This window comes from Tarenaya hassleriana, unplaced genomic scaffold (assembly GCF_000463585.1).
Source record: "Tarenaya hassleriana unplaced genomic scaffold, ASM46358v1 Cleome21, whole genome shotgun sequence".
NCBI lineage: Eukaryota > Viridiplantae > Streptophyta > Magnoliopsida > Brassicales > Cleomaceae > Tarenaya > Tarenaya hassleriana.
This window is the reverse complement of record NW_010965451.1, coordinates 884,552-906,541: the sequence shown is the minus strand read 5'-3', so window position 1 is coordinate 906,541 and position 21,990 is coordinate 884,552. Positions and strand designations below refer to the sequence as shown.

Sequence of the window (21,990 nt, the reverse complement as noted above, 5' to 3'; positions counted from 1 at the left end):
TCAGAACCTCATGCGAATATATATATATATATATATATATATATATATATATATATAATGGAATAGTATCATCCATGTATTGAAAAGTAAGTATTGCATGAATGTATATGAAAATATCTAAAGGTGGTAGGTAAAACAACAAGTGGAGTATTACAATAGAAGGCGGGTATAAATGTTAATATAGAGAGAGAGTTGGTGTTGGTGGTCTTACAATTTTGAAAATTAAATTTTATAATATAATTAAAAATATATTCTCCATCCTCTATTTTATTCAATTTAAAATATTTACACATTCCTAATAAAATTATTTTTTTCTGAATCAGAATGCACAGATTATAACCGAACTAACAAAATAACTCAAGATATGGGTGTGTATAGAAAAACAAATTCACCAATATTTTCACCCATAATATATTATATGTCAAAGTCTAGAAAGCTATTTTGACAACCACCTTTCCTGGATTTTTATATTACCAAAAAAATAATATCAAGAGTACAATAATATAAATAGAAATCGAAAAAGGTTATGTTATGTGTACATGGACCAGTCTGAGAGGAACTAGGGCTTGGGTTTTTGTTTGATTTTTCTTGTCTCGCTATTAAGTTTTCAGAATTTGATTGGCTTGTCAATGGCGCTGGCTCTTGCTAATTATTATTCACTAGGCGTGGACCATGTACATATTGCACTAATTATTAATAATAATATTATTATTTTTTAAAAAGCATTTGTATAAAAAAGTTTAGATTGAAGTCTGGATTTCTTTGCACATCAGTTTTTTTTTCTTTCAAAAACATCACGATCTTCTATTTAAATTCTATTGCTTTGCCTATTTTTTTTCATATAATTATAATAAAAAATTATGATATGCAGATAACCTAGAACCCTGTTATCGAAACCCTAAAAATGACAACACATGGATTATAATATTCTGTGTATTTATAATATTTTAATTTTTGTTGAATATGAAATATATGATTTCTAAAATAATATGCACCATTTGAATAAAATAAATTTAAGTTAAAACTAACGTTGGAACTTGGAATCCAATTAAATACAAAATGAGAATAAATTTTGTAAGAGACACTTTCCGTATTAACAAACTATTATATTTTTGGACAGTTTGGATCGATACTTAATCTGTCATTTTTTATGAATATAAACGATGATTCCGTGAAACTGTATTTATTTATTGATTTCTTTAATTTTATTAATTGATATATATATATATATATATATATAATTTGTACCATCATTACAAGGTACTTCATTTCTTTGATTTGGAACACGTTCCTCCGAATCGAGCATTTCATTTTTCTTGGGCCCTTTGCTTTTTCGGGGGTTTTTGTCTTTAGAACCAATAGGTCGTCCACGCTTCAGGCATATTTTGGAATCGTTTGTCGAATTTTCTTTCATTTGTTCTTTCGGAATTTCAATCCGAGTAGGAACATTTGCAGCATCTATATAATATCTTATTACCCTAGTTCTATCTGCAAATGTATCAGGTAACTGATTTGCAACATTTTGCAAATGTATAATCCTTTGAACTTTTAGTTTTCGTTGTTTTGCTGGGAGATCAAATGGGATAATGATGGTGTACATCAATTATGATCATTTCTATTTTCCACCATTCTATAATTTTTCCCCCTAATGGTGGGATTCAATTTCATTAAAATGATAATCAGCAAAATGAGCCTTAAAAATATCTCCAGTTTATGGCTCAAGATATCGTATAATGGATGACGAATGTATTCAATATATACTTTCCAAAAATTCATGCCCGATTTTGACTTGTGATGGTATAATTATTAATTTTTCTATGGAACATGCATCACAAGAAATCTCACCCGATTGAAAAATCTTCTGGTTTTTCAATGGATGACCATAAAAGTTTTCGATGATTTTTCTCATCGTAATGCACCGGGTGACCCAATCGATCATGCCAAACTTTGAACGTATTAGTAAACTTCTGGTTTACTATGACATGTGATTCAATCACATTGATATTAGTATAATATAATCTCGATGATAGAATGGATAGTTTTTCCAATATATACTTTTATCCCGAATTGATTAAGGTGATATATAAATAATCATTGTCATTCTCATTCATAGTTTCAATATGATATCCACAGAATTAGCCATATTCTTTTTCTAAGAACAAAACAACATGACAATCATTAAAGAATAGATATATTAATAATACATAATAGCATTACTAACTTATGAAGTAAAAATAGTGATACAAAGCACAACAACATATCATGAAATTATGAAAATGCATATGCAGATAATATTGATTATATGAAGTATGCAAATATTTATATAGTTTTTATTCATAACCGGCTCCATCTTCAGGATGAGCAAAATCATCAGCAATGTCCATGTGTGCAAAGTCTTTAGCACCACTAGCATCATCATCATAATCACTCATGACATGATTGGTCTCCATGTCTTTCCCTTTTGTTTCTTTAATTGACTTCTAATAAAGTTCCACCAGGTGTTTAGCTGTGCGGCAAGTACGCGACCAATGTTCCGTCATTCCACACCGGTAGCATGTACTTTCTTTCAGCCTCTTATTTGGATGGTCATGCACTTCTCCTTTATTACTGTTTAAATTATAGTTTTGGGATGAGTTTCCTTTACCACCTCCTTTGATCCAACTTCGGCTAGCACCACGACCGCGTCTTCGACCTCGGCATCGGCCTCTACCTCGAAAATAACCACGTCCTCGGCCATTATAAGACATAACATTCGCTCCAGGGAATGATGTTTTTTCTGTAGCATTTGCTTCAGTGAATGACTTGTTTTCTGTAGCATTCGCTTCTGGGAATGGTACAGATCCAGTTGTCGTGATGCGTGATGTTTCATTAACAGCTTATTATTTTGTTAAGCCAATAGGAGACTGTTGGTTTAGTACTCTATGATGTACTGTTCATGAGCTTTATTTAGATACATTCGATGTATTGATACTTCCTATGGTTTTATGAGAGTATTTGATTCATTACATGTTCTTGCATACTAGATCTGTTATGAAATCCATGTATCATTATGAATGATACTAAACTCTCTAGTCTTGTGTCGTTCTGGGAATAACGACATAATAAGACTAGTATGATGTGTGATTGATGATCATAGAAATGATCATAAGTATTGGATACGATCACAGTCATAGGTATTCGTTGGAGAACGGAATACTGGATTGACCCGCATGAGATTGTCACATGGACTAGCGTCATGACTTGAATCTCATATGGCGGTTCCATGATTGGATCCTAAGACCTGAGATATCTACGGAATCCAACATGAGGAGTTGCGTACTTTGAATACGTCAAACGTTCTGCGTAACAGGAGAACTATAAAGACGTGTATCAGGTACGAAACGAATCATGTACTGGATTGTAGATAGTCAAGACGGGATTTGTACCTCTCGTAAAAGAGAGAGATATCGCTGGGCCCCTCGTGTGAGCGAGACTGTAGAAATGTGTGGCCGCACTATAGACGAACGTCGTCTATTTCAGACAGTCGAACTCAGTGAACGAGAAAGCAGTCGAATCAGATAATGTGGCTTGTCCATGCCTTATGTTCGACATATGATATCATGATACAAAAGGATCATCAACCGGAATCAGAATACGAATAATAATAATAATAATAATAATAATAATAATAATAATAATAATAATAATATTAATAATAATAATAATAATAATAATAATAATAATAACAACAACAACAACACGATCACATACGGAGTCCAGTCCATGGATTGGGCTAGGCTTTGGGCTTCAACAGTTTATATATTTTTTTTATACAATGACAAATACTAATTAAAGTTTTTTGTGCTCAAAATGGAAAACCATTAAGAATTGCATACTGCGGAATGAATGAAAATTCTCATTAATAAATAATTTTTATAACATTTAGGCAGATATATGTGTATACATTATTCACATAGTTATTTCACTGTCCATGGGGGAAAATATTTATGGAAGAGTTATAATAAATTTTAAAAAAAAATTAAAATCTTTTCTGGTGAAAATAATGGGAAATTTCAGTCTCCGAAACTGAAAGGGTCAAAGTCAACGCCTTCTCCGATAGATTTTCTGAACTCTTTCCAACACTGTTTGGCCTCCGAATCTCTGTCTAGCATCGTGTATATAATGGCCTGTTTATTCACAAATTTAATAACAATTATTCTATAATTCCACATCAATGAAAATACACAGAACCGCGTTGTATATATGTTCGAATAAATCTTTATTATAAAAAAATTATATCGATAATTTCATCATATCCAATCGAAATTAAAGAATAAATAATACGAGGATTTGCTCATGAAACCTTGTAAAGAGGGATCCGAACATCAGAAATGTGGCTATGCTCATCGCTTATACATCTATACTCTGCAGCTTCTCCATATCTTTCCTGCAACCCCCAAAAAAACGATCATACATATAAATTTAATAAAAAAGATTCAATATTTGTTTGTTGAAATTTAGTATATGAAACAACATTTGATTTTGATGATTAACTATATGATATATCAAGATTGATAATACTCACCAGCAATATCAGTATTTCGACTAATGCCATCTGCACACTGAACTCGGCTTCAGGCTCGTTCTTGTACTTCATATTTGCGTCTCGAAGTATCTGCACTGCCTCTTCGCATTTCCCGGCTTTCATCCGCCTTATAGCTTCAAGCTATACGTTTTCGAGATGCGAAAATGTTAAATTTCCGAACAGTATATATATATATGAAATATAGATCGAGAAGATGACCTTGATGGAATCGATATCTTCCCTTGACGGAAAAGGAGGGAGCTTGCGAAGATTGAAGGAGCCTTTAGATGGAGGGATAGGTTTTTCAGAGGCGAGCATCGCGGTCACGTCGAAGAGAGATCTCAACGCCGATTTCGCCTGGAAAGGGTACATCCCGGAATTCGACAGGGCCGAGACCGGCGGCTTTTCCCATATCATCATGTCGGCGGCGCTCGGCTGAGCAATCGCCGGGCTAGGGTTCATATTCTTTAACTTGCAGCCGAAGAAACTTAAGGCGCAAGCAGCGGCCAGCGAAGCTCCGGCCACCATTTTCAATGGCGTTAAGAGCTTCTTCTCATCGCGATGACGGCTCGCCTTGTTGCCGTTTCTGTCGTCTTTGGCCATTATGATCGGTCTAAAGAAGGAACGATGGGTTTGACAGCCATCGCAGGAGAAATCACGAACTGGGTTTCGTGATCTGATAATGGGTTTATTAGTGAAAGAGATGGGAATTGTGAATTTCGGGGCATGACCCAGAAGAAATGTGGAAGCCATTTTTTTTGGGGTTAATTTTTTTTTCCTCTTCGTGATCGGTTGATCTTTCTGTATAACGATTTGGTTCTTAAATTTTGTGTGTGTTAGTGTCTGTGCAGAAGAACATTTAAGAGATTTAGGGCTTGCGAAGGAAAGTATCAAGACGTTACTTCATCAACACGTAACTTCGGCTTAACATAAAGCATCACAAGCTTTGCCCGTAATACTCAAACACGTATGTACGGCCCAACGTTTATCACGTCACTGTATAATGACAAATATGAAACTACTCATGTATAGAAGGGTCGTATTGTAAATACTTGTATTTAGGGTTTTTTTAACCTATCACTGGTATATCTCTATTTATTTCTGATAACATACATATATATATTTACCATACATGGCATTAGAATCTGAACTAACTCTTATTTTAGAAACCTAATGTGTTAAGGCATTGAAGTTAATAATTGGTGAGAATTGAGATGCATATTCTTGTCTCATTTTGGCGTTTTATTACTTCTCTGCCCTCCAAGCAATGGCCTAACCCCAAGAATAACTTGAATACTTCATCTTTCTCATCTCTCTTCACAAATCTCCACCTTTCCCCCTTATGTGTTATAAAATCACTTTCAAGTTCCAACAAATTTATTTAAATTTCGATGTTCCAAAACTAGAGAAAATTGTTTTTGTGCAAGTACATGGTGAATCAATCCAAGAACAAATTCACCATGAAGACAAAGTATGGGGCAGCAATTGCACCTGTTTTTATCCTTGCTGGTGCCTATGTAGCATGGAGCTACATAGGTCGACGCATGGGGAAAAAGAAAGAGGATGATACCAATGATAACCGTAACAGTAAGAACGGTGCGTTAGAAGGAAATGGCGCTAAGGTTAAAAATCTCGGTAAAGAAGGTTTATCAGGAGGAATTAGAAGCAAAGGAGCAAGAAAGACTCTCTCAAAGTCGGTGTCATTGGGGGCAATCCATGGAGGTAAAATAGCATTGCAGAGGTTGCTTGATTTCCACTCTTACCGTCCCAATGCTTCTTCCTTGGAGAACACTGAAGATGAATTCGATACCTTGCTTTCCAAGGAACATCCTGATTTCGTGTCACTTCAGGTCGGTTTTACCCGTCTCTATATCATATTTGTTTTAATAAATTATGGCTGTTTTTTTTTCGATATAGAATTAATAATCGAGATTCGGGTAGCAGTTCTTGATCGTGATTTAATAGATGAGAAAGTTCTTGTTGTGTAGAGAGCTGTATTGAAGATGGAAGTGAGTGGGAAAGAGGCAAAAGGAGTGGAGATGTTGAAGAAAGCTTTGGAGAAAGCTACGAAAGAAGGCAACGTTCATGAAGCTTATGAGATTGAGATGTTGCTTGTGGAGATGTTGATCTATACGGTTTGGTTTTTTTCTTTTCCTTGTAATCATTTTCTGTTTGTATATTATCTCGCTCGCATATATATGATCATGCATAAAATTAACATTATATTACATGGTTTTTTGGTTTTGTTTCTATGTAATATATATAGGGGAACATCCAAAAGGCTTCAAAATGCAAGTGCTTGGGGGATGAACTCATTACAGATGCAAGAAGTCCACTTTACAAGGCAAACAGATATATAATATAAAGTTTCTTTAAGATTTTCATTGCTATAACATGTGATTATATATATATATATATATATATATCTTAAATCATTTTTTTTTCTCATTACAGCATGTCCAATTGATAATCTAAGCTGGTTCATACACAGGCTATAATCCAATTTCTCCAAGGCGATCCCGAGGAACAAGTCTTGAATTCATTCAACAAGTTTAGAGAAATCCAGAGCAGTTTCCGGATGACAGATGAGAGACCCGAAGACAGACCCGAAGATGACGAAATTCACAGAAAAGCATTAACCTTTGAAGAATTCAAGAGCATTATGGAGTCTCTAAAGCAAGAAGTCCAAGAGGGCAGCAAAAAGAATTCCACATCAAAATCATGAACACATCCATTCTCACGTTTAAGGGGAAAAAAATAATAAATTGCAGGCCCAAAAATAGGGTTTCTGTAAAAATCCATATGAATAATGAGTACCCTTTGTGCAGAAACATTCATATATATATATACACACATACACTTGAAGTAAGAAAACATGTTATTTTCTTGAGAAAATACTTAACTTTCTGATGTGATATACTTAGATCATAGGTTATACCGAAAGTTGAAGTAAGAATTTTCTTCGTCTCTCTTTATATAATATACAATTTTCTTCTCTAGCTGCTAGTATTTTGCATTTCTAATGTATTTTCTCTTGAATATTACCCATAATGGTACCTTTTTCTCCATAGAGTTTCTTCCTTAAAACGTGATCTGAAGCTTTAGTGTTCGATCTGATCGAGTTTTTCTGCCGAAAATCTACATATTGCTGCAATTTTCCCCCTTTTTTCCAGCTAAATTGCTGTTCTTGAATCATGATCAAGATTACATCTGCATATACTGCTATTTTTCAAGCAAAAACAAGTGGTCACCATCTCTTACAACATTTATATCATCTATTTCGGCGTTTCCATTGTTAACGACCTTCACGAACCTGCATCCCCCAAACTTGTTACCTGCAGTTTCACGACATTACAGAAAGAGAATATGTAACGACCTTTCATCGCTCGGAATTTGTAATCGAATATCGTTTTTTAATATTCAGACATGTATTCAAGATAAGTATTTTCGAGGAAAAGCTTACCGGCAATTCTTAGCAGCTCATCTATGGAATCGGGCAATAAAATCAACTTCCCCTTCTGCTTTTGACGTTGCAAGTGGATGGTAATTCTCTTCTTTTTTTATTTGATTTGTCTCTCTGTCACCATGTTCTGTCCGAGTGCTTCTTGCACTTATGTGTCTGCTGCTGTAACTTGTAACTTTTCGGGGGTCCTCTTCTATTTCTTGTGGGACAATATCTATCCTATGTTCATACGTTTCTGTAGCACTCTGTTCAGACAGATTTCTTATAACGGGAAATCTTGTTTTCAGATCGCTACCTTCACGAAACAGCGCATTGCCAGTATCACGTTTCTTATCTTTCTTGCCATCTTCTGCTATTGAATTTGCATTGTTAGTGAATGCTCTCACATCCTTTATGAACATGTCTTTGTCTGCATAATCTTGAAATCTTGTTCTTACATCAAGTAGCTCCTTCAGGTAAATATATGGATCCCTGGTTGCAGGAAACTCATCAACTGTCTCCAACCTGTTAATCTTCTGCATGCATGCATGCAGATGCATGGACACGTGAATAAGTAAATTTCCAATCATAATGTAACCGGATATCCACAATTTCACATTACCATGAAAAGGTTCTTCACCACTTTGCACCCATCTTCCATATTTTCTCTCATGAGGTTCATGAGCGATGATCTTTCAAGCCTTAGAATCTGACACAGTTTGCTTGTCCTAACTGTAAAAGGCTGCATGACATTGCATAAAACTCCAATCTCTCCAAATGTATCCCCTGCATCTACCTTGCAGATAGTCTGCATGTTTGGTCAGGATTCGACTTTAGATCTGTATTGTCTCTTGATCAATGTAAGAACTGATCTTTGTTGAAAATATTACCAATCACACTTACTTGTTCTTTTCCATCAACATACGTTATCAAATCCTGCATGATCATGGCTAAACAGAAGTTAAAACTCGATATTGCTTTTCGGGTACTAATTAAAGTCAAGATCCCGAGTCTTACCGCTGCACCCGTGACCAATATATAGAGATGTGCCGGGAGTTCGTTCCGTTGAATCACATCTTCCTTGGGCGGAAACCATTCGGCTTCGAACTCTGAAACCTTTTGGACAGAAAGATCGGATCAGTTGTACTGTCAAGTGACTGAACATGGTCCAGTATAAGAATATATATATTACCAGTTGAGCGATGAAACTACGAGAAACTCCTCGGAAGATAAACACGTTTTCAACCACGGGGAAGAAGAGAGAGTTTGAAATGGTTGACTGTATGGCTTTTGGCAAGCCATTTATGAACTCTCTGTGGTTCAAACCTTGTGCTTTGAACTTTAAACATACATACGAAAGTATCTTTTCCTTCATCCGAGGCGGCAATCTGTTCTTCATGGCGAATTCTGAGGCCGCTCTCACGGTTTCCCTCTGCATAGAATCAGTACGGAGAACGTCAGTAAATCTGTGGTTTGAATACGAGGATGTCGGTAAATCTTTCTTGTAATAACTTCACTGGAAGAAAAAAGAACAAGAAGTTGATCTTACAAAGTCTCGGGTCCGACCCGTCCTGTCCACAATGAGATTCGTCATGTTCCCCGTGAGGTAAGATATCAACCCGAGATTGAACAGCATGTAACAGATCTGGAAGAGCATTTCCCGCGAGTTCTGAGCATGAAGATCTCCATAACCAGTTGTGGTTAACGTGGTGATAGACCAGTACATAGCCGTAACATATCTGATCCAGACACTCTCTTGTTTGAAATTCGGGTATAATGAACTGATCCATGTTCTTCCCGGATTCGGATACTTTGCTGCAATCAGATAGTTGAAGCATCCGGCAACGTGTACTGCGAAAAGGGTAACCTGAAATCTGTGATTAGAATACAAGTTCATCGAGTTTTCGGTTTTCTATAAGCTTGCGTTCCACTTACGGATACGAGTTTTATGCAGCGGATCCAGAAGTAGCTGAAGTGGATATCCTTCTCGAGCCTGCGAATGGACGAGAAAATACGATTTTCGGTTCCAAAAAAACGTTGCAAGCTCTACGAAAACGGGTTCTATAACAGGTGTCCGACCTCGAAAACAGCAAGCTAACGCGTCTCAAACGCCATAGCCGGAGAACTGTCAGTACTCTAAGCCCTAGCTCGCTGCCACCATCGTCAAACACGATACATAGAGCACGAAACGGCGTTGTTGAGCAAACGTCGAGAACGAACCATGTGGAGACGTACCTGAGTAACGAACAGAATTACTATATATATGTGTCGGTTCATTGCCTAAGAGGATAGTGTCTGAGAATTTTTTAAGAACCTTAACGCTATTTTCTTGTGATCGTCCACTAAAAGATATGTCCGGCTGTCTTTGTACGCCACGAAGAAGGCGAGAATGATGTCGATGGCGAAGAAAGTGTTGACGATGTTGTCGAGGACGAGAAGCGAATCCCTCTTGCAGGTTAAGAAGGCGAGCTCGAAGGGAGTGACCCATGCCGAGTAAATGACGAGGACGGTCAGCCAACTTTCCCAAGCCCTGACGCAGCCATTGACTAAGCAAGTAATTGTCCGAAGCAAAATATCGAAGAAATGGGCACACAGAAAACCGGAAAAAGGTTAACTGTCATCACCTGTAACGAGGATCGAAGGGGGAAATCACGTGTTTTCGCAGCTTTTTCGCCTTGTTTGCTCCTCCGAGAGATGGGGGGAGATCGTCGGAGAAGTAACTGAAGTCTCTTTCAATCTCCATCATCAACATTTGCTTACACCAACTCCATGGAAAACAATGGCTATAAATCTCAAGATTTGCTTCCGAATTTACGAGAAATCCGTATATCTAACGCCCAGAAAATGGCAGAAACTGATCAAGACATGATTTTAAGCTGAGGGAAGAGAAACGTTAGGACAAAGCAACGGATATAGACTGTGTTTGTGTAATTGAAGAACTTTGGTAGTGGTTAGATAATAAAAGGGGTTTATATAATTAACAAAGGACTAGATAGTAGATATTCGTCCATATACACGCTTTGAATGGATATTCTTTTGCTACTTTTTTGCATTGTAATATGGTTCGAAAATTTGAGTTTTGCATTGGTCCGGTAAATAACTTATTTATTTACATAAAACAATATTTGTGAAATTTTTTTACCAAAAAAAAAATAGATTTGTGAAAATTGGTGTGCAGAAGCTATAAATGAAGAAGGTGGAACTCTTTTCCTAAACAAGTAGAAGTTGTATGGGATTGAATATCTCCTTGTTATTACATGAAAACATATAAACAACGTTAAGTGAATTGCAGTGTCAGTGGTCGTCACGTGACATTGAAGATGTTTTTTTTTTTTTTTTTGCGTTGACAGATGGTCAGACCCACGAGGGATTTAAACTTTTACCCGAACAAGATTCTGTCGTCTTTTCAATGGCGGACCAATTTAAACAAAGCGAATTATGGCATGGTATGGTATGTATAGACATTGAAATTTAAGAAGAATTTATATAATTCTAGAATTTAGGTATTAGACTCATCCAAGGGCATTTTGAGCCAAAGTATAATATACCCTTTTGCAAATCTTGATTATTCTTCATTGTAAATCCATTTTTTGTGCATAAGATCTGTGGCCCTCGTGAAGTGTTTACGAGTTCTATATATATATATGTATATATATATATATATATATATATGAATACAGAAATTGTCAATATGGAAGTGTGCATATTAATCTGTTCCACGTGTGAAAAGATACGTATGGTTTTGGATTTCATAGAGATGCCCTTTTCCATGTGAAGAAAATCAAAGCTTGTCGATTACATTGTACAGAATGTCCGATTTCTTTTTGTATTTTTTTTTTTTTTTTTGTCTCTTTGGATGGCACAGATCTTTCTAGGTTGTATAAAATTTCAAATGGATATTTGCCTTTGGCAGAATCACAAAGTATCCACGAGCCAAATGCCTAATACACTGTAAGCATATTACTTAGAATTCATGCAAAAAAAAAAAAGCATATGAGAAGAATGAATGATCCAATTCATACAAAATATGTATTGGTAAGGAAAGAACCAAACTTTGGTACTTAAGGTTCATATTTCATATTTCAGATTCTCTTTCATTTCCTTTTATTTTCCAATTCAGATTTAAAACATTATATTTATTCATTTTTGTCAGGTTTCTTCTTTTTTTTTTATTTGCATTCAATTCAAATTCATTTCATTTTCAATCTCTATTAAAAATTACTTACTTTTTTATTAAAAAAATCTTTTTTTTTTTACGTATATTGGATGTTAGATTCACATACCAAACCCAACATCGATGGTAATAAAGATTTTGAACCTACCATTCCACATTTGTCTGTGGTAAGAAAGAAAAAGGAAAGAACAATAAAATATATGTTCGTGACCATAATCATTTGGAAACGAACCAATTTTGGCCAAGAATCATAATCGGAGCCGATCATATTCACCTAATTTTGAATATTTTATCCACTTCCAAAAAAACTCTGGTAACACCACAAAAATCTACGTAACAGAACCATTAAACTTGTCAAGTCAATCGGGTTAGAAGCTTTAATGGACATACCACATCAATAGTTACGTTGAAATAAAAATAATAATAATATGAATCTACAAAGACAAAATAAATATAAACAAAGGCACAATCTCGCATACAGACACAATCTCCACATTTTATCAAAATATTATAAAATTTTAGAGTATAATTGTTTATAGCAAAACAGTACCCACGAATATCTGTTTTTTTTTTTAAAAAAATATTACCCGGATTCGGATTTGGATTTGCAGGTATTCATGGATTTATATTTGTATTTGAATGAAGAAGAGTACTCGAAAATCGGATCCGATTTTCGAGTAATTTTGGTATAAATCACGAGCCAGTGTCGTGTTCTAAACATAAACACGATCCAAAACTACACTTAAGTTGCCCACACACAACACAAAAGGGTATCTCCCCCCCAAAAAAAACTTGTCAGAACTAAAATGCAGAACGTGGGACACTACTACAGAGGCAGAACAATGACAAAAGATGGTAAGAAAAGACAATGAATACCTCAGCAGCTTAACTACGCCTTCGCTTTTCCTGCCTGAAGAGACTGGAGCCTTTGTTGTAACTTTAATATCTGCTCAAAACATTGATCAGATGCATTAGAGCAATTAGGCGAACAGACTGCACATTGAGACGAAAATCGATATTGCACACAGGTAGCGGGCTAACAAAACTCGATCTGATATTCCCTTTTAGCCGAATTGCTCTCAACCAGCAATAAACCGAATGCACAATCACATTTCGTGTCCAAGAATTCTCCAGAGATCGGTGGATAAGGGCATTATAATTTATAACATTAACAGAAGGCATGTATCTTGTCAGGTTGGGCTAAAATGTCCATAAGCATTCCTCCTAGATGAGCTCATACAACCTCATGAACATATATATATATATATATATATACACGCCCTTCACATAAGTACATGTCGTATGAGCCAAGGTGTAAGAGGAGATTGAAACATACCGCATCTCTTTTGCTGTTTTGTTTTTCTTCCATGTCTTGGAGAATCGCATCAAGCCGTTTCCTGCAAAGAATAGAACTAATTACTGAGACCATGATGCTGTATGTTAAATCCGGAGACCGGTTTTTGAATCCTTTAGAGCACTAACAATACAGCCCGGACATCAAGAACGTTTCCAGATACCATAATGATCACAATATTTACCCAGGAAAACTAGGCAGCATAATTGCCCAAACTGAGCTTGAAAATGATGGGTCGTCACTATCAGAATTCAGGACAACTGTGACAAAGATCTAATTCTGTATAGAAGAAGCACAAGACTATCGAAATGGTTACTAAATTAGCACTACCGAATGAACAAAGTGCGATGGATATAGCAAATTCTCTCTCGTGAAGAGGCTCGGAATTAAACTTCACTTTCACAACGGATATCTGATTCGAACCGCGTCAAGAAACTTACAGTTCGGCAGAAATGTATTCAATTCTTTTGCGAACATTTGCGTTTGCTTCTGCCAAATCCTGCTTCACTAGCACCGGACCAATCAATTTGTACACATTAGCCCCTTCTTCCAACAAATCCAACTCCTAAAGAAACAAATCTTCCACGCATGAGCTTGCAGACCGGAACTAAAAGTATAAGCATTGGCATCGAAATCATTTTTGTTCCAATTTCCCCACCGCCATACATCAGATTTCAACACAATGCCCGCAATACCCAGTTCAAAACGTATCCTTCGTTCAATCTTCTCCGCATTCTCTGGGTAAAACAATCACTTGTGTAGCGACAACAATCGGAGAGGACTGTGAGGCACATACCTTAAGCACGAGTTCATTCTCACCAAGTTGGATCGTATACTTCTTCCTCAACTGGTGATTCTTCGCGATATCTGAGAAATGAAAAAGGACGAACACATCAGGATTCATCATCTCACGAAACTGAGCACAAGAAAACTAGGGTTTACAGCTCCGAGAATCCGAGCGAGGAACCTGCCTTTCTGAATTTTGCTGAGATCGTTGGCTTTGTTCTCTAGGTCTCTCTGCATATCGCGAAGAGCTGCCGACGAACTCATCGCCTTTTCCGTCGCCGCCGTCGCCGCCCGGTGCCTCGTGAGAATTGCAGATCGAATATAAAAACAAACGGTGTTTGTATAGATAATAAAAGCTAAAGCCCATTACATATTTTTAATAAAATTCAAAAGCATTTTTATTGGGCCTTTATTGGGCTAATAATAATAATCCAAAGCCGAATCCCCATTTTAATAAATTCAAAACCATTTTAATGGGCCTTTGGAGGAGTATTAATTTTAGATAAATTTAATTTACCATGCATTTATAATAACATTTTCATAACAGATACGTTACTTCCCATGTCTATAAGAAAATTAACCAAAAAAATATATTGATGTTACACAAAAGTGCAGAAGAACATGATTTTTTTTTTGGAAATTATTGACTTTGAAGAGTGAATTTCTTTTTGGGGTTTCGTAAGTGATTTAAAAATCAAAAGAACATAATTGTTTTTGGAAATTCTTGATTATATATTTTTTTTTATTGTGATTTAGTCATTAGTTTAATTATTAAACTAAGAACTTGTTGGAATATTCTTGAACTCACTACTAAATCCACCTGTAATCCAACCTTTATAATGCTTCTCCCGAGAAACAAGCTCAAAACCCGATACACGGTCTTCTGTCGCCCGTTTGTGTGTATGTACACATTCATTACACACGTAAATGTATGTGCGCACCGTATTTTCTCCGTATAAAGCCACTTGGTTCAGACTCTAAACCACATTTTACTATCGCATCAATCTATCTTTATGTAGATAGGGGAAATAATTGTATTGAATGTAAACCATTTACGTATGACAATATATATATATATATATATATATATATGCATAGAACATGTAACTTGACAGAATTAACCCTGTCCAAATCGTAAATCCCGGAAAAAATGCTGCAACAGTAAAAAGCTGAGATTAGAGTTCTAAAGAGACCCTTTTTTGTCAAATTAATCATACTCCCAACATAAAGAGAGTTGATAATAGGTTGGTCTCCACTTATTCTCACTTCTTAGACACACCCATATACATACATACATATATATATTACACACATAAAAGCATAGTTTGAAATATCCAATGCCACTTATTCCACTATCTAGTGTATATAATGTTAAATGATGTTATCTGTGCATGGTATGACTAAACCCTAGGTTAATTTAAGACCAAAATAATTGAATTAGACAGGAGGGGAGGAATCTTGGTTTAAAAGGGCATTGCCCCCTCGACCTTACCTTTGCTAGGGGGGGGGGGGAGAGAGAGAGAGAGAGAGAGAGAGAGAGAGAGAGAGAATGGCTTGGAGGAGCAGTAGATGCAAATGGGTCACCATCCTCATGCTTACGCTCGCTGCAGCAGCTGTCGGCAAAGACGGCGGAGCTCCGGCGGTCGAGGACGGTAAGCCCTCTCTCTCGCACATACCCTCTGCAATTTTCTTGGTGTTTCTATGATGGTTTTTTTTTCTTGTAATGGTTCTTCGCTTCTTGAAGCATGAATCTTTACTCTTTCAGATTTTTAGAAATCTGACCAAGAACATAAGATTTACAGTAAACCCATAATCCGTGATTCTCTCCCCTAAAACATGAAATGGGTAATGAAATTGTAAGTTCTGTCTGTAGATTTGAGGGTTGACTCTTAGAATTCGCCCCCATATCCACTTCTATTTCACTGCTTAGATTAACGTTTTTACGTAGGTTAGAGACTCGAACATTGAATCAGAAGCCGTGAATTCATGAATGAATGATATGTTTAGCTTAAGTGGTAATCCAAGTTTCAATCTTTATGGTATGTTTAGCGAATTTAAAGTCTGTCATTGACGCAAATAAGATTGAGAAGAAGGTTTTTGTTTCAAGCTCGTCATATACACCTGTTTAGCTTGGGGGTGAAAAATGCAATTTTAGTTCAATCGGTCACAATCCGGGATAAAGTGAAAGTTTTGGGTCAATTTGTCAATTTCAAAAAGTATGTACATACTGATATAATTGCGACCATCATATGCTTTCGGCGGCAGTTCTAGAAAAAGCTTCACTTGAAGGTCATTCATTTGCTTGTCTCTGAACTGTTGACTGTTTTTTAGTGTATAAAAGTGTAAATTCATAAATAAATTTATAAACTGATAATTTAGAAGGAAAACGTACGGAATTAGTAATCCTATCACTATCGTTATTATTATTATTATTATTTATTTATTTAATAACATGGGTAGTTGTTTTTTCTTGAAAATAAAAAAAAGGAGATCCAATTTTATTCAATGTCTATCTATGAAAACGGCATAGGCTCCTTAGCTAAACGGCGTGGAAATGCCATGTGCTTTGCCCGCAACCTTCCCTTAAACCCTGTTTCCTTTTTTATTTAATGTCTCTATTTCGGGGGGAAATCGTTGGGAAAAAATTATTCCCTTTTTTATTTGGGAAATTACAAAAAGGATTTTCTTGAAAAAGAGGGCATTTGTAGAATGTAAATGTGGTTTCCAAGTCAAAAAGAAGTAATGTGGGCCCGGCCCAATAGAGCGATGGCCCATATGCTCTCAGCTTTTGGACGAGGGAAAATGGGATTGCTAGCTGTATTATCATTATTATTATTATTATTATTATTATTATTATTATTATTAATTGTTTCCTTCAAATTTTAGGAGTTACATAGACCAAAATGTCTTTTATATATATAATTTAAAAACAAAGCTATTTCCAAAACAAAAAAAGTTAAACCTAAAACATTCGGATATAACAATGTGGAAAATGAAATATAAACAATAATATATATATATATATATATATTAATAGATTCATTCACACTTTTAATCGGACATTAATTCAATTTTTTATACAGGACTAGTCGTGAACGGCGATTTCGAAACGACGCCGTCCACTGGCTTCCCGGACGACGACGGGGTCGTCGATGGTCCGAATGGAATCCCGAGCTGGAGGTCCAACGGCACGGTCGAGCTCGTCCGGTCCGGTCAAAAACAAGGCGGGATGATCTTAATCGTGCCGCAGGGCCGCCACGCCGTCCGGCTCGGCAACGACGCCGAGATCAGCCAGGACCTTACGGTCGAGAAGGGCTCGGTCTATTCCGTCACGTTCAGCGCCGCCCGGACGTGTGCCCAGCTGGAGTCGCTGAACGTGTCGGTGTCCGGAGACGCGGATGCGGACGCGGTGACCGCATCGCAGAACATAGACCTGCAAACGCTGTACAGCGTTGAGGGGTGGGACCCTTACGCGTTTGCGTTTGAGGCCCAGGAGGAGAAAGTGCGTTTGGCGTTTAGGAACCCGGGAATGGAGGACGACCCCACTTGTGGGCCCATCATCGACGACATCGCTGTCAAGAAACTCTTCACTCCTGATAAGCCCAAAGGTACTCTTAGTTTCTCCTTTTCTTTTTTATTTGTGAACCCAAAATTTTGATAATATTTCGATTTGACCCCGCCAAATGTGATTAGTAAGAGATAACCCAAAATCAGGAATTAAAGATCATATTTTTTTTGGACTTGACAATTTTTCATTAAAAGTGCTGCAAATTTAGAAAGAATGAAAAAAAAACACGGACTTTCGTGAATTTGATGTTGTATTATGGTCTATTGAAATAGTCAGCTAGGATAAAAGGGTGTTCTTGTTCTTGTTCTTCTTTTTTCTGTGAATGTAACTACAAAAGTTTGGGTTGTTATCGGATTTTTCATCTCTTTTTCGCTAAAGTTCGGATCTTTCTGGATAATTTTCCCGCTCCTTGATGTGTATTTGTGATCAATATATATCAAACATGGTACTGTCTAAAGGGATTATAATGGCCTTTATTCTTGTTCTCTGACACAGAAAACGCAGTGATAAATGGAGATTTTGAAGAAGGTCCATGGATGTTCAGGAACACGACTCTAGGCGTTCTTCTCCCGACAAACCTCGACGAAGAAACCTCGTCCCTCCCCGGCTGGACTGTCGAGTCTAACCGGGCGGTCCGGTTCATCGACTCTGACCACTTCTCGGTCCCACAAGGCAAGCGAGCCATCGAGCTTCTCTCGGGCAAAGAAGGCATAATCTCTCAGATGGTCGAGACCAAACCGAACCAACCCTACACTCTCTCCTTCTCTCTCGGCCATGCAGGCGACAAGTGCAAGGAACCCTTGGCCGTGATGGCTTTCGCCGGGGATCAAGCTCAGAACGTTCATTACATGGCTCAGTCCAACTCGAGCTTCCAGAGGGCGGATTTGAATTTCACGTCTAAGGCCGACAGGACGAGGATCGCGTTCTACAGCGTTTATTACAACACCAGGACCGATGATATGAGCTCCTTGTGTGGGCCCGTGGTTGACGATGTTAGGGTTTGGTTTTCGGGGACTACAAGATTTGGGGTTTCGAGAGTCGGGTTCTTGGTTTTGGCACTTCTCGGGTTGGTTTTGGTGTAGGGTTTAGAGTTTAGGTTTAATGTGTGTACCGTGTGGCCCAAGAAAGGTTTCGGCCGGCCGGGAAATCTCCGGGGTTATGTTGTTGTATCGTATGTCTATGTATCGGTTGAAAGCTTTTACTATAAATGATAAAAGCATTACGTCTTTTATCAGTTTTTGAGATTAAAAAAATAAATTCTAATTTCATATTCGTTGATTACACCCGTCTACTACGATCTTAAAATCATAATTTTAAAAATCGAATACTACGTGTTTCCAAATCCAAGTTTGTGTAACCGCTGTACGATATCCAAATAAATTCCTGAAAATAATATATTTTTGTTTAAACCCTGTTTTATGGCGTTGTAAGAAAGACTTCAACAATTATAATGGTTGTTCCGTAAATAATGGTGTCAAATGGGCCATTTTGAGTCCACAACGGGCCCGAAGGTTTCCGGCTGGGACCAGATTCCGAATTGTTTCGAGTTCATAGAACCAGATCCAAAGCAGAACTCGGATTCGGGTACAGTTTTTGGACCCACAAATTGAATCTGATCCAAAGTCCCGAATTTTTTCGGACCCACAAAATCAAAACATGAGTTTCGGATAAGTTGGAGTTTGGTCTGGGTTTCGGGGGTTACCAGTGACGTGGAGATTGAGATAGAAACTCCAGACTATATGAAGCGTGTCATATCAAATATAAGATATGTGATGTTAGATACCAATTTTAATATCATTTATTTTGTAGTTTACTTGTCCAGCAATTAAAGCTTTCTTGTATTGGTTTTTTTTTTGGGCAAATCTCTTTCTTCTTCCTTTATAAAATAACTGAAAGCGTTTTCCTGAAATTCAGACGACTTTGTGGATTCGTAAAACTTGATTAGCACGTATAGGATCTTTGAAAATTACTTGATAAAATATGCGTGGACGATTGGTTAAAAAAAAATTGTAAATAAATGCCCTCACTATTATATATATATATATGTATGTATGTATGTATGAACGATTCTAAAACATTTAACTTGTGATTTTAAGTAAAATAATTGGGTTTCGAAATAAATAAACAAGATAATTAGATTTCGTTTCAAAGCAATACTTTTTTAACCAGGAAAAAAAAAACAAATAAAAAGAAGCCTTCGTTCATAACGAAGAAGAAATATAGGATCTCGAAGCTTTGAATTGGAAGGTGTTGACTTCTATATCCGTTTTTAAATAACAAAAAATAATTTAGGTGTGCTGTTTGTCGAATTATTATTTATATTTAATTTGGAATTATATGTAAGCTGCCACCACAGTTGCTTGCTGAATTTTCTTCCCTTCCCGAACGTTTCAGATATTAATTTAATACAATCAAAAGAAAATATAAAATTCAATATTCAAATGGCTAATAAAGAGGAGACAATTACGCATTTCGTGACGTGATTTGGATCTAATCCTTTAGCAAGAAAGAAATAACAACAACAATAATAATAATAATAATAATAATAATAATAATGGAAAATCCAAAAAAAAAAAATACTGAATTTTTAAATTTTGATAAAAAAAATACTACTGAACTTTTTATTTTATTAAATAAATATTAAATTTTTTAAGTTTGACAAAATAAATACTTAACTCTTTTACGATGTCAAAATAAATAAAATGAATAACGTGACACAATAAGATGCAAATACGTCAAATTATTTTACTTAATTTTTTTTTACAATCGAAAAAAGTTTATGTATTTTTTTAGATCATTAAAAAAGTGATAATCGCAAAAAAGTTCATTTATTTTTTGGATCACTTAAAAAAGTTCAGTGTTTTCTTAAATTCATTTAAAAAGTTCAATATTTATTTGATAAAAAATAATTTTTTTGGTCAAAAAACTGCGAAGTACAGTATTTTTTTGGGAATTTGTAATAATAATAATAATAATAATAATAATAATAATAATAATAATAATAATAATAATAATAATAATAATAATAATAATAATAATAATAATAATAATATGGTGGTAAGGATAAAAGTGGTCAACCACGTACAGCCTTAAAGAATCAAAGAGGAGGCAATTCTTCAACGTCGTTTACTCGATGAGCTTTCTAGACGTTTATTTTAACATATAAAACATACAAAAAATACTGAAATAATTACGTAATATGATATAAAAGTCCTAAAATTTTATATCTATAATTTACATAATTTTGGCCAGCAAGTGTCTAATAGATTTGGTTTTCGTACCATGTGTGAACAATTAAAAGTTCGAGCTTCCAAAAATTAACATATTATGGTTTGTACGGTTAGTAAGGGTGGATAACATACTTGATTATATTTATTTTTTTATTTTCTAATTACATTTTTATTAGAGAATATTTATTTTTTTAATAAATTTTGTTTAATTTTTTGGTGTATTTTAATATTCATTTAGAATTCAAATTTTTTAATTTAATCTTTACATAAAATATACATTATTAATTTTATTAAAGTGTGATTATATTTTCTTCAATTTAATTTCTTTATAATTCAAATTCAAATATTTATTCTTAAATATTCGTGGTCATAAAACAACGGGAGAATAATCATTTGCATTGAAAAATATAAGATCGGTTCTGCGTACCAAAATAATCACATACAATATTACTTTGACCAATTTAGTCTGCAATCCTATTGAATTTCTTTATATATATAATGAAAGGGGGAAATAGCTGAACTACCCTAATAATGCTGTGCGTACTTCCACTACTACCTTCAGGACTAATGATTTGTTCTTGGTATATGGCGGATTGGAAGACGAGCTCGCTATAAATGGTTATACCGATGCTAGTTTCCAAACCGATAAAGATGGCTTCCTTAGTTGCATCCGATGCTGCTATGTACTCGACTTCTGTAGTGGAATCTGCAACGATGGACTGTTTGGAACTCTTCCAACTGATAACCCCATAGTTCAAGCAGAAAACATAACCTGACTGCGATCTGAAGCCATCTTTATCGGTTTGGAAACTAGCATCGGTATAACCATTTATAGCGAGCTCGTCTTCCAATCCGCCATATACCAAGAACAC

At 35.8% G+C, this 21,990-nt stretch overlaps 5 protein-coding genes across 8 annotated transcripts; 2 read left to right on the top strand and 3 right to left on the bottom strand.

Moving 5' to 3' along the window:
* Window positions 1–3,879: 3,879 nt before the first annotated feature.
* On the bottom strand, window positions 3,880–5,374 carry LOC104814298. The gene is made up of 4 exons (XM_010542271.1): window positions 4,784–5,374; window positions 4,565–4,705; window positions 4,343–4,426; window positions 3,880–4,166 (listed from the first exon to the last, which is right to left on the bottom strand). Exons 1-4 carry the CDS (start codon window positions 5,315–5,317, stop codon window positions 4,053–4,055), a joined length of 873 nt encoding a protein of 290 aa, XP_010540573.1. The 5' UTR covers window positions 5,318–5,374; the 3' UTR covers window positions 3,880–4,052.
* Window positions 5,375–5,915: 541 nt separating this feature from the next.
* Window positions 5,916–7,433, top strand: LOC104814297. Its single transcript, XM_010542270.1, has 4 exons — window positions 5,916–6,414; window positions 6,553–6,699; window positions 6,831–6,908; window positions 7,056–7,433. Exons 1-4 carry the CDS (start codon window positions 5,995–5,997, stop codon window positions 7,287–7,289), a joined length of 879 nt encoding a protein of 292 aa, XP_010540572.1. The 5' UTR covers window positions 5,916–5,994; the 3' UTR covers window positions 7,290–7,433.
* A 277-nt stretch (window positions 7,434–7,710) lies between these two features.
* Window positions 7,711–10,928, bottom strand: LOC104814296 (potassium channel KAT2-like). Of its 4 annotated transcripts, none has more exons than XM_010542266.1 (11): window positions 10,631–10,928; window positions 10,321–10,536; window positions 10,086–10,241; window positions 9,942–9,999; window positions 9,556–9,873; window positions 9,199–9,438; window positions 9,024–9,122; window positions 8,910–8,942; window positions 8,629–8,814; window positions 8,028–8,542; window positions 7,711–7,899 (listed from the first exon to the last, which is right to left on the bottom strand). In XM_010542266.1, the coding sequence occupies exons 1-10, from the start codon at window positions 10,756–10,758 to the stop codon at window positions 8,045–8,047; spliced, it is 1,932 nt and encodes a 643-aa protein (XP_010540568.1). In that variant the 5' UTR covers window positions 10,759–10,928; the 3' UTR covers window positions 7,711–7,899; window positions 8,028–8,044. The 4 variants fall into 4 exon arrangements, with proteins under 4 accessions (XP_010540568.1, XP_010540569.1, XP_010540570.1 ...); XM_010542267.1 differs by having other exon boundaries at window positions 8,028–8,539; XM_010542268.1 differs by lacking the exon at window positions 7,711–7,899 and having other exon boundaries at window positions 8,234–8,379; window positions 8,465–8,542.
* Window positions 10,929–12,792: 1,864 nt separating this feature from the next.
* LOC104814295 (prefoldin subunit 6-like) lies at window positions 12,793–14,647 on the bottom strand. The gene is made up of 5 exons (XM_010542264.1): window positions 14,506–14,647; window positions 14,331–14,401; window positions 13,975–14,099; window positions 13,517–13,577; window positions 12,793–13,126 (listed from the first exon to the last, which is right to left on the bottom strand). The coding sequence occupies exons 1-5, from the start codon at window positions 14,582–14,584 to the stop codon at window positions 13,070–13,072; spliced, it is 393 nt and encodes a 130-aa protein (XP_010540566.1). The 5' UTR covers window positions 14,585–14,647; the 3' UTR covers window positions 12,793–13,069.
* Window positions 14,648–15,826: 1,179 nt separating this feature from the next.
* On the top strand, window positions 15,827–19,119 carry LOC104814294. Its single transcript, XM_010542263.2, has 3 exons — window positions 15,827–15,972; window positions 17,404–17,928; window positions 18,384–19,119. The coding sequence occupies exons 1-3, from the start codon at window positions 15,870–15,872 to the stop codon at window positions 18,968–18,970; spliced, it is 1,215 nt and encodes a 404-aa protein (XP_010540565.1). The 5' UTR covers window positions 15,827–15,869; the 3' UTR covers window positions 18,971–19,119.
* The last annotated feature ends 2,871 nt before the right edge of the window (window positions 19,120–21,990 follow it).

Bases quoted from the DNA above. Each gene is read 5' to 3' on its own strand.
- LOC104814298 (XM_010542271.1), bottom strand. From the start codon at position 5,317: ATGGCTTCCACATTTCTTCTGGGTCATGCCCCGAAATTCACAATTCCC. The intron at 4,427-4,564 runs GTGAGTATTATC...TGGGGGTTGCAG, and splicing joins TCGAAATACTGATATTGCTG to GAAAGATATGGAGAAGCTGC. The intron at 4,167-4,342 runs GTTTCATGAGCA...GTGAATAAACAG, and splicing joins TTCGGATCCCTCTTTACAAG to GCCATTATATACACGATGCT.
- LOC104814297 (XM_010542270.1), top strand. From the start codon at position 5,995: ATGGTGAATCAATCCAAGAACAAATTCACCATGAAGACAAAGTATGGG. The intron at 6,415-6,552 runs GTCGGTTTTACC...CTTGTTGTGTAG, and splicing joins CTGATTTCGTGTCACTTCAG to AGAGCTGTATTGAAGATGGA. The intron at 6,700-6,830 runs GTTTGGTTTTTT...TAATATATATAG, and splicing joins TGGAGATGTTGATCTATACG to GGGAACATCCAAAAGGCTTC.
- LOC104814295 (XM_010542264.1), bottom strand. From the start codon at position 14,584: ATGAGTTCGTCGGCAGCTCTTCGCGATATGCAGAGAGACCTAGAGAAC. The intron at 14,100-14,330 runs GTATGTGCCTCA...TTGTTTCTTTAG, and splicing joins AGAATGAACTCGTGCTTAAG to GAGTTGGATTTGTTGGAAGA. The intron at 13,578-13,974 runs GTAAGTTTCTTG...TATTCTTTGCAG, and splicing joins GAATACATTTCTGCCGAACT to GAAACGGCTTGATGCGATTC.
- LOC104814296 (XM_010542266.1), bottom strand. From the start codon at position 10,758: ATGTTGATGATGGAGATTGAAAGAGACTTCAGTTACTTCTCCGACGAT. The intron at 10,242-10,320 runs GTTCTTAAAAAA...TTCGTTACTCAG, and splicing joins CACAAGAAAATAGCGTTAAG to GTACGTCTCCACATGGTTCG. The intron at 9,874-9,941 runs GTAAGTGGAACG...CACAGATTTCAG, and splicing joins GCTGCATAAAACTCGTATCC to GTTACCCTTTTCGCAGTACA.
- LOC104814294 (XM_010542263.2), top strand. From the start codon at position 15,870: ATGGCTTGGAGGAGCAGTAGATGCAAATGGGTCACCATCCTCATGCTT. The intron at 15,973-17,403 runs GTAAGCCCTCTC...TTTTTTATACAG, and splicing joins AGCTCCGGCGGTCGAGGACG to GACTAGTCGTGAACGGCGAT. The intron at 17,929-18,383 runs GTACTCTTAGTT...TCTCTGACACAG, and splicing joins CACTCCTGATAAGCCCAAAG to AAAACGCAGTGATAAATGGA.